The 15,350-nt window shown below is 32.1% G+C and overlaps 1 protein-coding gene across 1 annotated transcript in view; it reads left to right on the top strand.

Annotated features, from left to right (window-relative positions):
* Positions 1–5,107: 5,107 nt before the first annotated feature.
* The window catches only part of LOC145324469 (muscle-specific protein 300 kDa-like), a 139,642-nt gene continuing 129,399 nt past the window's right edge, over positions 5,108–15,350 (top strand). The window contains exons 1-7 of the mRNA XM_080167056.1: positions 5,108–5,170; positions 7,659–7,749; positions 8,288–8,358; positions 8,794–8,897; positions 9,341–9,437; positions 9,753–9,813; positions 10,239–10,353. Coding sequence (XP_080023182.1) covers positions 5,164–5,170; positions 7,659–7,749; positions 8,288–8,358; positions 8,794–8,897; positions 9,341–9,437; positions 9,753–9,813; positions 10,239–10,353 — 546 coding nt within the window. The 5' untranslated portion in view covers positions 5,108–5,163. The remainder of the gene's footprint in view (positions 5,171–7,658; positions 7,750–8,287; positions 8,359–8,793; positions 8,898–9,340; positions 9,438–9,752; positions 9,814–10,238; positions 10,354–15,350) is intronic.

Below are 15,350 nucleotides of genomic sequence, written 5' to 3'. Positions count from 1 at the left end.
GAAATAAAGGAAGGTGGTAGTTTTTCGAATGAATGTTTATTTAGGACAGGTTAGCCCCGCAGCTATAGGCCCACAAAGTTAGGGCCTCCCACAAGGTTTAGGCAAAAGCACTAAACTGTCGTTTTAAATTAAAGAATGACAGCCATCTTTAATTTTAAGTAATAAGGAAACTAAATACAATATTGCTAAATAAGAGATGTTTCTTTACAATATCTTAGCGTACATACTATCAGACAGGCACAACTCCTATTACTTTAGTATATACTGGCAGCTACGCCCCCTAGACTAGGTGTACTTAATTGGGGGGGGGGGGGGGGGGGGTGATTTCAACAACCAAATTTTAAATTTTAGTTTTAAAAATAAAAAGTTTGGGGGGTTGTTTTTTTCTAGGAGCGCTTTCTCTTGGGAGGGTGGTGGTACCCTCCCACTAAATATTTAGGGTATAGTCCTTTCCACGACATCCCTCCATAAGGAGCGATTCTTCGTATTTTTCACAGTAGCTTTTCTCCTATTTCTAGCCCCTGCGGGGGGCTCTAACCCTGCGGGGCCAATTACCTAACCCTGTGGGGCAATCACCTAACATAATATAACCTAACCTAACCTAAAATAACCTATAAAAAGCCATTTTAAAAATACGAAGAATCGCTCCTTATGGAGGGATGTCGTGGAAAGGACTATACCCAATATTTATAAACCTTCCCAGGACTTATGAGAAGCTGCGAGATCCTTTGGTACAGACAGACATATAAACATCCTATTACTTTTATATAAGGATAATTATCCCTCTGAATGTGCTAGACACTTCCGACAATCTATCCTTAGGTTGAAATCTTTTTTTGTTTAGTTTAAGATGTCTTGTGTAAGAAAATTTGCTTTGCCTGGGCGAGAATAATTCACTCAATTAAAAGTTGTTGGAAACGTGTATAATACTAAGAAAACAGATATATAGCTTTATAGTGTTTTACTCTCAGCTCAGAATCTCTTATAGTGCCTATAAAAAAAGGGGATAAATTTTACCACTTTTGGCCGAATTATGTCTAGTATGACGTCATAATAGAATCATCCATAATTCTAATGCGATGGTAGAATATATACAGGACCCCTTTAGACAAATACTGATTCCTCCGTCTTTAACTTTACCATGATGCTTAATTTTATCTTTTAAAGCTTTCCCTTAAAGTGGCTAGTGAACACTGAAACCCCCTTTCCCACTAAAATTTTGAATGCTTTTAATTTCACTTTTACGTGTTATTACCGGTTGAGGTCTTGTATAAGCTGAAAGGTGAAATGATCTATCATTTCTGTTTAAATGCATTTCATTCTTATGCATGAAAATATGCAAGTTAGTCTTCAAGTATTACAGGTATTTTTAATCATTTAAATGGCATTTGAGCATTACTGACTTTTACCTCTAAACTAACCCTTTGATTTTACGACCTTTTTCTGGAAAGTCCTAACTGTGTATTTGTCATATCAGCAGCAGGTACAACTTTAAGGTCTTTATTGAAGACGCAGTTTGTTTGTAAGTTATTTCTCAATTCTAATAGTTTATTATTTAATAAGGCTATTAAAAAACTTAATTGCTTATTCAATAAAAAAGGCTTAGAAAGTTTTTCTTGTATAGAATGACAGGAGAAAAAGTCTGCAATGTTTCAGGACAAAATATTTGTCTACCACGATGGCCTAGATGTTTTAATTTGATGGACAAATCTGAAACTTTGATTTAAGCTCAAAATATCATTTATGAGGCTCTAATTTGTGTTAAACCGTATATATTCGCCGAAAGATGTTCCAGGTTAATTGGGAACGATTTCTTCTGCTGTTCTGTCAGACGCCTGGCAATGAATGCTCTAGTATTGGAACTGCATAGTTAGGACTTCCAGGAAATAAGGTTGGAGGTTTGTAATGCAACAGGCACAAGAATGCGTCACTTGAAATGCAAGCAATCAAATTTTAGATCATGTTTGTTCTTCTAATGTATTTTTAAAAATTATGAATAAAGATGGCCCATAGTGAAATACAAGTTCAATGTCCATTTTAAAATGGGTCACTTCAGTCACAATTAAAAATTATTATTTTTACCCTTCTTGTTGCTAAGCTAACACCATTCACTTTTACGTTATTCAAAGTAGAAAATATGTTTATTCGTCTGCTTGAATCTTAAGATCCCGCAAACTTATTAAGGTTGTGCTTTTCAGAGAATATTCTGATAGGTCTTGTGGTGATTTTAAGCTATTTTGCCAATTAAATTAAATATTCACAAATAATATATTACAAAATCTGATTTAGATGTTTGCAAATTTATATTTTCCTGTACCTTGCAATTTTAGTTTATTTATTCGCCGTGTGTAGGTTTATTTTCAGCGTAAACATGAATATTTTTTGCAAACTCTATAAATGTTTCTCTTAAGTAGACATCTTGGAAATAAAATAAATTATAATAAAAAGCCTCCTTTTTTCAAGTTTAGATTAGAATAGTGACACATTACAAACTTTCCCGATTTTGTATTACTTTTGAGGAACATGATTCCAGTTACGTAATATTTTTCTTTCCGAAAAAGGGAAGGGGGGAAGAAAATCTCTTCAAAAGAGATGGGAAAACCCCCTTTTCTCCCATCTCTTTTTTCTTCCCCCCTTCCCTTTTTTTTCTTTCCCCCTTCCCTTTTTCGGGAAAGAAAAATATGACGTAACTGGAATCATGTTCCTCAAAAGTAATACAAAATCGGGAAAGTTTGTAATGTGTCTAGAAAAGTTATTTATCACGTCGTATTATAGACAGCTTTAAGTGGATATTCAAATGAAAAGTTATAAGATCAAAACCAGTTTTGTTAGCCCCCATAGGCTGAAGGAACAGGCTAACAAATCTGGTATAAATCTTATGTTTTTTATTTCAATGTTCGTAGAAAATTGTCTGTAATACATGATTTTTCAGTATGACAGGGAACCGGTTCTTATTAATCGGTTTTGAAGTCATACTGGAAAACAAAATTGAAAGCCTATATTCTTAGGATAATTGGCATGTATGAGAGCTAATATAGCTCTTTAGTTTACATGTTTGATTATTTATTTAAGCTCCAAACATTATGGAGAAAAACAAGGATAAAAACACTCAAAAAGGACATCTCAAACTTTAGAATAAATAAGTAATTAATGATTAATACTAAAAAAGGTATTTTAAATACAACTTAATATCATTTTTGAAACAAAGTTTATTTTTTTTGCATCTTATTGAATTTTTGCAATAGCAATCTTGAATTAGGATACAATTTTTTTTACCAGAATGATGACTTCCAAACCGATTAATATCTGCTGGACAAGAACCAGTTATGAAACATTATGTATCGTAATATCGTATTGTAGACAGTTGGCTATAATACTAATATTCGAATAAGATGATTAAAGTCCCTCCACAGATTATGACGTCATACGATAGAATAGCCAATGAGAGGCCAGTATACACTGTAATTGACCAATGGTATAATTTATGCTGGCCTCTCATTGGTTATTCTATCGTATGACGTCATAATCTGTGGAGGGACTTTAATCATTTTCATATGCGATAAATGACTATTACTAGAATTTATAAAAGAAATGTAAGTAGTTATAGAGAAGCTTCGCTTGTGAAAAGAGCAAGATGTAAGACGGCCCTGTGAGTTATCTGACCACAGTGAAAAGAGGACAATTTAAAAAGAAAACTAAACAAATAAATGAATAGGTGAAAAGTGCGCATCTAGAGGGGGTAATAACAGCACGTTTTAGCACACTTTAAGCTTGTTTATTTTATTTTATCCTAAAATTAAATTGGCTTTTTCACATATTTATGTTTTAAAACAGGGGTGACAAGTAATATAAGTAGCGAAACGCAAAAAAAGCAGTCTCTTTTAGATAGCATCTGAGAAAGTCACATTTTCTTATAGCGTTACAGTCGGACGGACGGACAAAGTGAATTATAAAGTAGGTTTGCTATCAAAAGAGATTGGTCATAGTATTTATATGTTTAAATTTAGCTATTTTATTTTGCGCATTTTGTATGTTTAATATTTGTAATAGCAGTGGGACAATTTATTTCTAAAAATAAACAGGAGAACAAAAGGTTCATTAATACTCATGTTTTAACACACTCTTAACTATTAAACATATTGTTTCAGCAGGGCTTTTCTATAATATATTTATTCTGTTAGTTTAATTTGAAAATTTTACTTGATCATTATTTTAATACTATTATACAAGATCACTGGTTAATCATATTGTCCTGCGCCCCTAGAGTCCTGAGGTGAATTCTTTAAAAAAAATTTGCCTTACTAAATTGACCAATGTATAGCTTTCTTAAAATAAGGAACTCGATGGGTTCATCTGAGTTAACGGACAAACAAACAAACGTTACTTTTTTAGGGGGTGGGGCATTTTTTTTTTTTTGGGGGGGGGGGTTGTTGTTGTAAAACCGTCCAATAGAATAGCTTAAACCACTTGGACCAGTAGCCTTATTCCCTAAAAAAGGAAGCCTATAGTTTGGCGGTTATTAAGCTCTTAAACTTTAGACAGACATTCTACTATGAAATACAAATAGTATAAGATGAAACTGAAGTATTTTTAAATCCAGAAGTATGGCAATAAAACATAAAGATTATTACTCATAGGTTCAACTATCAAATTTTTTTTATCATGTACATTGTACATACTGGAAAATTTGAACGCATGGACAGAAAAATGTGTCTAATATTTGTTAATCTGATATCAGCAAAGCATTTGATAGCCGTGCGGAATTTTTCAAGATATTGAATAAATTTATATTTGTCAACATTCATTTTATCAAAATATATCATTTCATAAAAAGTTGAGATTTTAAAGACAAAACAAATTAGTTCCTTTATCTATTTACTATAAATATGACAGAAATACCCCGGTCCATAATTTAAATTTTAGTTAAATTTTTCTAGCCATCTTTCCCTGCGGTGCTGTAACCTTAAGGGTATTATCCCTGTTAGGCTTTTTTTACCCTTAATAAACCTAAGCTAAGATAACATAAAGATAAAAAACTTTTTCATCTAAAGGTTTATTTTTGCCGTCGACATTATCGACATTCCTAAATGTGTTAACAATTTGTTTCAGATTGTGTTCGTCTTGTAAAATGTTGGCTCCTGAATCTGGTTAACTCAAGTTAATATGTCAGGTATAGTTATTTATCGCATCGTATTATAGTCAGCTTTCCGCGGATATTAAACTAAAAATATTATACAAATAAAACTAGTTCTCTTAGCCTCAAGAAGCCAAAGGCGCGGGCTAACAAAACTTATATGTTCATTGTGATTCTAAACTGCGAGTTGAAAAGAAAGTTTATGTCAACAGATTTGAATGAATGTTGGAGTTGTTTTTAAGTACTTTCAACCAGGGAGGAAAAAAACAATGATGTTCAAATTTATCAAAACCTCTCCATATAAATTTACAAATAAAACAATTTGTTGGACAAGCTTAATTTCTCCATCACTGTCCTACCCTGTATCTCTGACTTTAGGCATCATTTAGGACTTTTTTAATTATCTCATTTATGCCTTACTAACAACTATCATTTAAAAGTTAAAATTTGGACAATTATGTCAAACTAGAGGCAGTGCCCTTAGCCTCTAGAGGCTTTGAAGGGAAAAGACATGTGATGCTTATCTGATAAGACCATAACTACAAAGAAGAAGTCTATCATTCTTAAATATACAAATTGAAAGTTAATTTTGAAATGTAAATTAAATCTTTTTCTAAAAGAGAATTAGAAAGTTGCGCAAATGAAAATGCTAATCTTGTTAGCAAAGAATGGAAAGTGAATCTGCAAACAAAAACTATAAAGAGTGACAACATCCATGAAAGCAAAGCTGAACATACAGACAGTTCCGTTAAAGAAAGAGTTACAGCGTTTGTTATATTGAAGAATTTAGAATTGATTATTGCGATGCTTTGCTCATATAGCCTGTCGTCCATGGAATCATCCTTAAAAAATATTATTATAAGGCCGTATTACTTTGTGCGGATATAACGTGAGCAGGAGGGATTGCTAGCCTCACCCAAACCCCCTGGACTGGGGGAAGTTTCAGCCCTCAATTAGTTCAAAACATTTAAAAACTAAATTTATAAAAAAGAACAATTCTTAATGTTTCTTATTCACGGGTTACGTGTCCCTAATATTAATTTACTCAGAGTAAAAACTTTAGTGATGTAATCTTTATTAAGTCTGAACGTCTAAGGTACCTATTTGTTGGCCCCTAAAAAAAGAAACCCACAAAGAAACCCCCTATAAGGTCGGATAATAAATCATGCAAAAAAGGTATCAAAAGGCTAAAAAATTTATATTTTAAAATGAACTTACAGATTTTCTAAAATTGGCGATAGGGTCATGAAACTCTTACAGCGTTAAATTGTCAAAAGAATATTTATATCTGTTTTGTTCCTAATGTAGAAAAGCTTTGCCTTTAAGAATTGTGATGCATAAAAATATTTGAATTGGGTCACTTTTCAAGAATAGACGTTTTTACCGCAACTATAAACTATACACAATAAACAGGGTTAGGAAAATGGATGACAAAATAATTTACTCCCTGAGACTCTACAAAGTGTCCGAAAAAATGAGCCGTGTGACGTCAATAGATCCATCTCTTTTTAAGAGTTTTCCTTTCCCACTTCTCCTCTCATCTCTCCCTTTTATGACGTCACGCGGCTAATTTTTTCGGACACTTTGTAGAGTCTCTTTACTCCCTTATTAGCATGCGTTCAATTTTTCACTTGGTAGCTTATAGTTATTTGTGAAAGAAAGGGATGTAGACTAATTGTCATTCAACTTTGTGAAGAAGCTCTTAAATATACAAATATATTGCGCGCACGGTTGCGTTTCACTTTGATAGTATCCCTAAATCAATATATATCTGCAAACTGCATACTTTTCATACTTAATATTTATCTTATGCTATTTAATGGGAACTAGAACATCCATGTCACAAAATCATTATTCATTCTTTAATAAAGGGCATTATAAAAGAATAGAATCTTACGATTAGATTAAACATGATTAAAACAATTTGCTTCATTTAAATTTGTCAAAATAGAATCAATGAAAATTGCACTTCAGGAAAAAATATTTGCAATCTTCTGTTGTAGAATGCTATTTCTTAATGCCTAAAGCAATAAAAAGTATCTAATATATTAAATCTAAGGCTGTTTTTTTTGTATAAACGTAACAATTGCAATTTAAAAATGCATCCTTTACATATTTTTGGAATTAAAAAGGGTTAACGCAAGCATTTCATTTATTCTAAATCAACAAACAAAACTTAATCTTTTAATCCGAAAAATATCAGAAATGTATGTATTTTTTTTAGTTTGCTTCTTTATCAAAGCTACTTCATATTTTAACCTCTGTTTGTTGGTCGATTAAAATAACATAAACATTGATTTAAGTAATATCAAGGATGCTACTTGTGAGATGCACATCATACAATTTTAAGACTACATACAGTAGTAACATCTATAAGGAAATACAGGAAAAATTACTACTTAATTGACTTATAAAAAGAATTTTGTACATCTATGATGTAATGGAAAGCTAAACTTTATAGAACATGTTCTGTGCGCTAAAAAATTAGTGCTGCTTTATTTGACGTGTTCATCTCTGTTTTTAGGAACACCAACAAGGAAGTACAGCTCCGGAGGAGGGAGCGGAGGGGGACCAAGACCTGGTTTTCACAGGCAGGGTACAGAGTCTCCTGTTGGGTAAGTATCTTTAACAGGTTTTTACATAAAAAGTGCAACAATATATAGGTAGTATAAAGGAGGGAAACCAAAAACTGCCTTTCAAAGACAGGGTGGGCTTGGCAATCTATTTGTAGGAAAAGTAACAATTTTTAACTAACATGGTAACGAAATTCATATTTGGTAATTTGTCACACAGAGTTTAATAAATCTCCAGGGTGAATGAAACAAAACTTATAAGTTACAAGTTGGATGCTGATTTACTTGCAATAGAAACTCTATGAAGAGGTTTGTCTGTATCAAAAGATCTTACAACCGATTTGACTGATAAGTTTTTTTTAAAGTAAAGCTTCTTACAGGGCTTTGGAAAATTTTGAATTATTTTAGTGGAATCACCTAAATGGAAGAAAAAATTATCTCCTACATAATAATTTATACAAAAAGCTCTTACTTTATTATCCAAAAAAAAATCCAAAATTCAGATTGCTTATTGATCTCTAATTTTACTTGGACTTAAATAACTAAAGTTGATGAATACAAAATTAAATCTTTATTATAGGTATGGAGAGAGAGTGGAGAGGGCCAGACGAATGTCTGGATCTGGACAAATGCTCTTTCCAACAGGATTAGGTAAGGTTCCCAAATATTTATCAGATCCCAAAATTAAAATTTCCTATAATTTTGCTTTTATGTCAATCAATTTAGAAACCCGTTTTTTCATAAAGTAGTCAAATTATTAGATAAAAATACAGAAATCAGAAAAAATAGTTTTAGTAGGCGTATTTAATAGAGTAAGAAATTTGAGGGGAAAAAAACAATAATGTCATGGAAGCAGCTTATAGTGCATATAAAAAATAACGTAATAAAATACAAATGACCATTGATAGGCCAGTTTACATTTAATTGGCCAATGGTAAAATGTATTCTGGCCTATCATTGGAAATTTGTATTGTCTAAGGTATTTTTTTATAGGCATTAAAAGCTGCTTCATGGTCATGTCAATTGAGATCAATAATACAGATTGACACCCAACCGACTACCGATCATTTTTGGTGTTTTTTTAAGGACCAAGTCGTATGTCCCCGGGGCCTCAGTATTCCGACAGAAGAACCCCAAACAGACAAACCCAACAGACACCCTCCAACCAGACATTCAGACCAATACCTCAGGTATGCATGTCCGCTAGTTGTCAGGAGGTTACGGGTTCGAGTCTCGGTTTAATATATGCATAACTAAAGATGACAATATCAAAAACCAATAAACAGCTTTCAATCATTAAAGTGCACAGTTAGGCTTACTAAGGTCCAACAAAAAAAGGGAAGCCGCTTATAGTGCCTAATAAAATATGATGACATACCTTACAAATAACTAATGGTAGGCCAGTTTACATTTATATTGACCAATGCTAAAATGTGTACTTGCCCATCATTGGTCATTTGTAAGGTATTGTACTTTGTCATTTTTAATTAGGCACTATAAACTGTTAAATAAAATGTTATTTGTAAACAGTAAGTGATTATTATATTATGTGAATAGGAAAAAATAGTTTGACAATTATTGTAAAGAAATCAAAAGTAATAAAGAAGTTTATTCAATAAATTATTTATTTTAGCACTTAGCGTCTCCAGGGCCTAGAGGAACCTTTTCTCCCATCACAGTTCCACGACCTGGATTTGCTCCTTCGCCAGGATTCCCAGGTCCTGCTCCAGGTATAGTTGCACAGTTAGACGCGTGACATAAGTTGGGGATTGTGAAGGAATGCCTTAGCACATAAAATGGTACAGCTTACTGTGACTTATCTACAGAATACATAGAAAATGTATTTACTTTTGGTTTTCTATTTATGTTCTCTTGACTTCAATAAAGCCCTCGATATCATGAAAATTTGGTTGAGAATAAGGCTTTAACAATTTTCAAGGATTTCTTTGGTAAAAAAGAGCATTTACATTCTGATGTTTTATCAAATACTAGCAGCAGCCAAAAAAATTACTTTTTATATTTATAAATCTTATGTACTTTTTTAGGCGGGTATAATCAGACGAACTCCCCTATGTCTCCTATGGGTCGGTATGGCAGCCCGGCCAGGTATAGTTTTATCTTTTATTAACCTAACCCTGAATATATAATTTACAGAGAAGGAGAAAAGAGGATTAAAACCCCCTTTTCATATCTTTAAGCTACCATCGTCAGAATTTGAGTAGACGAAATAATATTTCGAGTTTAACAAGTACTATTAATTTCATATTTAGTGCAGCAACTACAAGCTAACAACATTTTTGGTGAAAAATAAAAATGTATTTGGCCTTTATTGTCAACAAATCAGTGATTATGACTATTTCATTAAAAGTTAATTCAACTTAAAACAAGAACAAATATGATTATTTAACTATATCCAATAACTTTTTAAATAGAGATGTCCTATTCCCATTGACCCTTGCTTTAGCAGACGAAAACATACTTATCAAATTAAACTTTCTTAGCTAAGCAGTTATCATTATTTTTTTATATAGGAATTACGAATGGGGATTTGGGTATCCAAGTCATCCCACAGGCAGCATGGGACAACAAGGAATACCCTCCTCCGTTGCACCAGCAACAGCTGATGTTATTGCACAACAATCACAGGTAGGCGCATTATTACCGACCGACGTATATAGTGGTATTGCAGAGTACATTTGCTACTTAAAAAACAGTTGAACAAAATTATATTTATTTATGGTTTATGGTATTCTGGAAGGAACAAATGGCAGATAGATTGTTCCTTCCCCCAATCAACCCCTGTAAAAGTTTTAAGAAACCAAGAAAAGAATTGTAACTGTAAATTTGGAGGGAAAATAATTTTAATGGTATTGTCCTCTCCCTTCCTTATATTTCAAAGTTAATTTCAGTAATAAAATTAGCATAATATGAAGCTAGGAAAGTAATGATAGGATAATGGACAATAATTAAATCTACTTTCAATTGTTTCGTTTAAATGTTCTTTTGGTATCTGGAGGGTGATGTAGGGTATAAGTATATTAGGTAAATTCAACCCTTTATTACCCTCTACCTCTTAAAAATTTAAACAATAAAAATCTTTCGTTTTATGAAAAACTAGCAGCTGTGCCCCAAGTATAAAAGGACTTTATCTTCAAAGAGGTGGGAAGGGAACAGATAATAACTTACCATCCCAAGGCTTAAATCTAAAAATAAAGCAGCCTGAAACTATCCCAGGACCCATTTGAAGCTTCACTGAAATGAGTTCTGTGGTTATCAAAAGTTTCATACGAAAAAAACCTTACTACTGTATATTATAGGATATTATATTTTGTTTATTCATTGCAATTTAAATCTTTAAATAATGCATATGACTTACAAAAAAAAGTAAAAAAAGTTCATAGAAGAGTTTAAAATAAGATTCAGAAATAGATAACAGAAAAAATGCATCTTGTTTGTACAATGACATTCCTAAGTTTGAAAGGACAAGAATGCATTTTTAAATAAACAAGGATGACTACATCAATAAAAGCAAAGCTCTAAAACAAGACGATAGGACAACATGCATTCATAATGGTATATAGAGTATCAGAACTTAAAAGGCAGAATACAATTTATAAACAAAATTACTCAAATACAGGATACTGTTTAGGGACATACTTACATTTAAGGATTGTACAGATGCTTCGATTATAAATTATTATAAATGTGTAGACCTACGGAATTTCTGGTAACGATTAGAGAGTTGTTACGCTTCCTAAAATCTTATTTAACTGCTACAGGAATCACCGTGCCAAGTAACAAATAACTTATACCAGTTATTGCTGATCATCTAAATTATCCGAAAAAATGTCCTAATATGTAAATGTACATTATGAAGGGTATATAACTACACCCTTGAACTAAATATTCAAATATTTTAATACCTTAACAAACACTTTCTAGTAATTACTGCCTGCTCCATTTATAATTATTGTAAAATATATGACATATTTTAAATTTATAAGGATGACTCAATTTAGAAATATAAAAAGTAGAATCTATTAATTTACTTAAATTTTTAATGATTAATATCATAATTATGAAACCAATGCATTTAATTTAAATAATCGTTTAACATGACCACAAAAATACTTAGGATAAAAATATGTTTTCGATGCTTATTTTATGTTAAGCAATTACATAAAGCAATTTATCCATGACTAGCGATTGTGCTTCTAGAATCTAGGTGCTCTGTATTTTCGAAAAATTAAATTTCCTTAATCCATCCCAAGACTTAAGTCTGAAAAATAAGAAAACAAGGATGACAACATCTATAAGTAGCGAAGCTCAAAAATTATTAATAGGGAAAATGATCTATGGAGTATGTTATAAAAAACTTTAATAATAAAAATCACGAATCGATCTAGCACCCCAATTAATAGACAGATGGACAAAACAATGTATAGATTAGATGCGCACATGTCATAGTAATCTTCACTAAAAATTTCAGCTGTCTATCTCTAATAGGAGCCGAGAAAATCACGTTTCCTCATAGCGTTACTGACTGACTGACGGGCGGACAAAGTGAATTATAGAGTAGCTTCGCTACTAAAAAACCTAAAACTATCCTGGGACCTATGTGCAGCTTCCTCAAAATAAAGAACTCAATTGGTACAGCGGTTAGCGAGAATTTAACGGACAAGGAAACAAATTTTACAATTCATATTACTTTTCTCTGTATTCAAAGTGGGAGGGAAGGTTAAATGTAGCCTGAAACCACCTCAAAATTAAAATTATAAAATCAAATAGCCTAAAACCACCCCGGGACATAAGATTTAAACGGGCAAACAAACAAAAAACTACTTTATATAATAGGATTAAAAGTAAATATCATGCATATTTTGTATGAGAGGGTTAGCAACAGTATAATGTACAACTTGCCCAAATACAAGAAATCCTTTACATTCTTAAATATATTGTCTCACACGCTATTCTATAACTCAATCAAGATATTTTTTACGCCTTTTTAGCAATAATCTCTTTAATAAATAAAACAACACATACCAAATCAAATCTGTAAGGTTGATCAAATGATACTTGTTGTTCAGTTCAAATCAGACATCCAACCTATGATTGTACGATCTTTCTCAAACGTTCCTACTGGTATCTTTGTGTCTGTTTTTTTTGTGAATGGTATTTTTATGTTACTAATGTTTTCGTCGCTATCTTCTAAATTGGATGTGGGTGTGGGGCATATTTGATTTTATTAGTTAATGAACATTTGTGATTTAAACAAAGCATTTGATTAAACTTGGAAATTATAATATTAGAAGATTTTATTAAATAAAGTTTTATTAAGTTATTTCAAGAAAGTATAGTTTATTACAATAATGCCTACGTGATTTTCCGGTTTATTAGAAATTTCTTGATTGTGTTACGGGACAGTGTGAACACAAAATGTTTCTCGCATATTAAAGGAGATTGTTTCAAGGTATTTCTATATATGAAATTTATGGAGTAGTTTTGAGGCAGAATCTGCCCACATTTTACACATTTATGTAAACGACCTTGTGTCGTATTTATTCATGGCATTTTACAATAAAAAATATTTGTTGGCGAAGTTATTCAATAATTTGAAATGTCCGTCCACAGGTATGTAAGAAACAGTAAGAGGGAAACTTGACTAGACGGCTGGAATTTAATGTCAATATTCTCTATACCATCTAGTATATGAATAACTTGGTAAATCAGACTGTTGGTCGCTATTAAAAAAACAATAATTTTTTTATGGATCAGTAGCAAAGCTATTGATGATAGCTTACATATTACCAAAATTGAATAGTTCTTATGACATTAATTATGTAAATTCTATGCAATTAAACTGGTCATAGCAAACATATTATTAGCGTTGCAAATTATTACAACATTATGGTAACTGGACAAAGTGTTTCAAAAATCAGCCATGTGACGTCATAAAAATGAGGGATTATCCATCTCTTTTTTGGGGGGTTTTCTCTCCCACTTCTCCTCCCATCTCCCTTATTTATATGACGTCAAATGGCTGATTTTTGAGACACTTTGTCAAGTTACACATTATGTTAGTATTGCTGAAAAGTTTGATATTGACCAACTTGCATTGGAATTAAAATAAACAAATGACACAGAAAAGAAATTTGACCTTTAGATCAACTACTACACTATACTAGATATTAGGTATAGGAAAATAAAAGATATTTCACTAATCACTACACCAAACCTCTGACTTTGGTATGATATACTTAATTGAGGGAAGATTAAAATCAATTTATCAGCCATTTGGGTATAGTCCCTTTCGTGGCAATGCTCCTTAAGGGGGGATTCTTTTTTTCACAGTAGCTTTCCTCCTATTTCTAGCCCCTACGGGGGGCTCTAACCCTGCGGTCCAATTGCCTACTCCTGTGGGACAATCACCTAACCCAATATAACCTAACCTAACCTAAAATAACCTATCAAAAGCCATTTTAAAAATACGACGAATCGCCCCTTAAGGTGCGTTGCCACGAAAGGGACTATTCCCAGCCATTTTCCTCCCATACCTTGAATCTGTAAGAAAAGATATGATAATTTAAAGTTCTCCTCCTTAATCAAAATGTGAGAAAGTCTGTCTTTGGTAGCCTGGAAATATTGGTGGAATACTAGAGATCAATTTATCAGCAATTATACTCTCCCCCCCCCCCCCCCTAACTGTATATCTTTCAGAATTAACTAGGAGTTATGAATTATATTCTACAATTTTGAAGTGTCAAATGTTATCCCTGTTATAATCAATAAGGGGAAGATTTAGGATATATATCAGTTTATCTGCAATTATCCTGTTCCTCCCTGATTCTACATCTTTCAGCATTTAATTGGATGTTTTGATTGCGCGTGTTTTTGCATATTTAAACTAGAATAAACTTTAAAAGAACAAGTTAGGCTTGAAATGAAGTCTTATACATTTTGTTATCAGTATTGTTTTTTGCTTGAAAATTATATTTAAAATGGTGTCGCTAATTTTCAATTAAGATTTCTTTTGATACAGGTTTTAAGCTACATACAGGTTTCTCGTACATAAAAATCTTAACCTGGAATTGATAAATGATTATCAATTAATAATACTTTTTACGACATGACCTAAATTATACCTTTTTTCACTAGCGGAAGAGGAAAAGGCAAATAGTTTTGTATCTGGACAAAGTGTCTAAAAAAATCAGCCATGTGACGTCATAAAAATGAGGGAGATGAGGGGAGAAGTGGTAAAAGAAAACCCCTAAAGAGATGGATAATCCCTCATTTTTATGACGTCACAAGATTTATTTTTTTAGATACTTTGTCCAGCTACATATTTTTTCTGAGCGTGAAATACCCCCTTTGTCTTTAAGTCAAATCCAGAAACTTGAAATTTTCATAATAACCCTACAAAGCAAGTGAGAGCTCAGCCCATTATGTTGACCTTTCTAAAGCTTTCGATTCTATCCCAATTAAAAGTATGTTTTGAAAAATTGGCAAAACAACTGTTGAGATAGTTTGAATATGTTTATAGTGAACAGTTTAGATTGGCGATAAAATTTATATTTGTCTGTTGTCTGTTTTTAATTAGCAGCGTAGCTTCTATATAAACCAGAACTGTTGCTCTTTATTTGTTT

Source organism: Acartia tonsa, chromosome 7 (genome assembly GCF_053477335.1).
Source record: "Acartia tonsa isolate MP-2025a chromosome 7, ASM5347733v1, whole genome shotgun sequence".
NCBI classification, from domain to species: Eukaryota; Metazoa; Arthropoda; class Copepoda; order Calanoida; family Acartiidae; genus Acartia; species Acartia tonsa.
The sequence above is the reverse complement of the archived record's forward strand: the minus strand, read 5'-3'. Positions and strand labels throughout refer to the sequence as shown.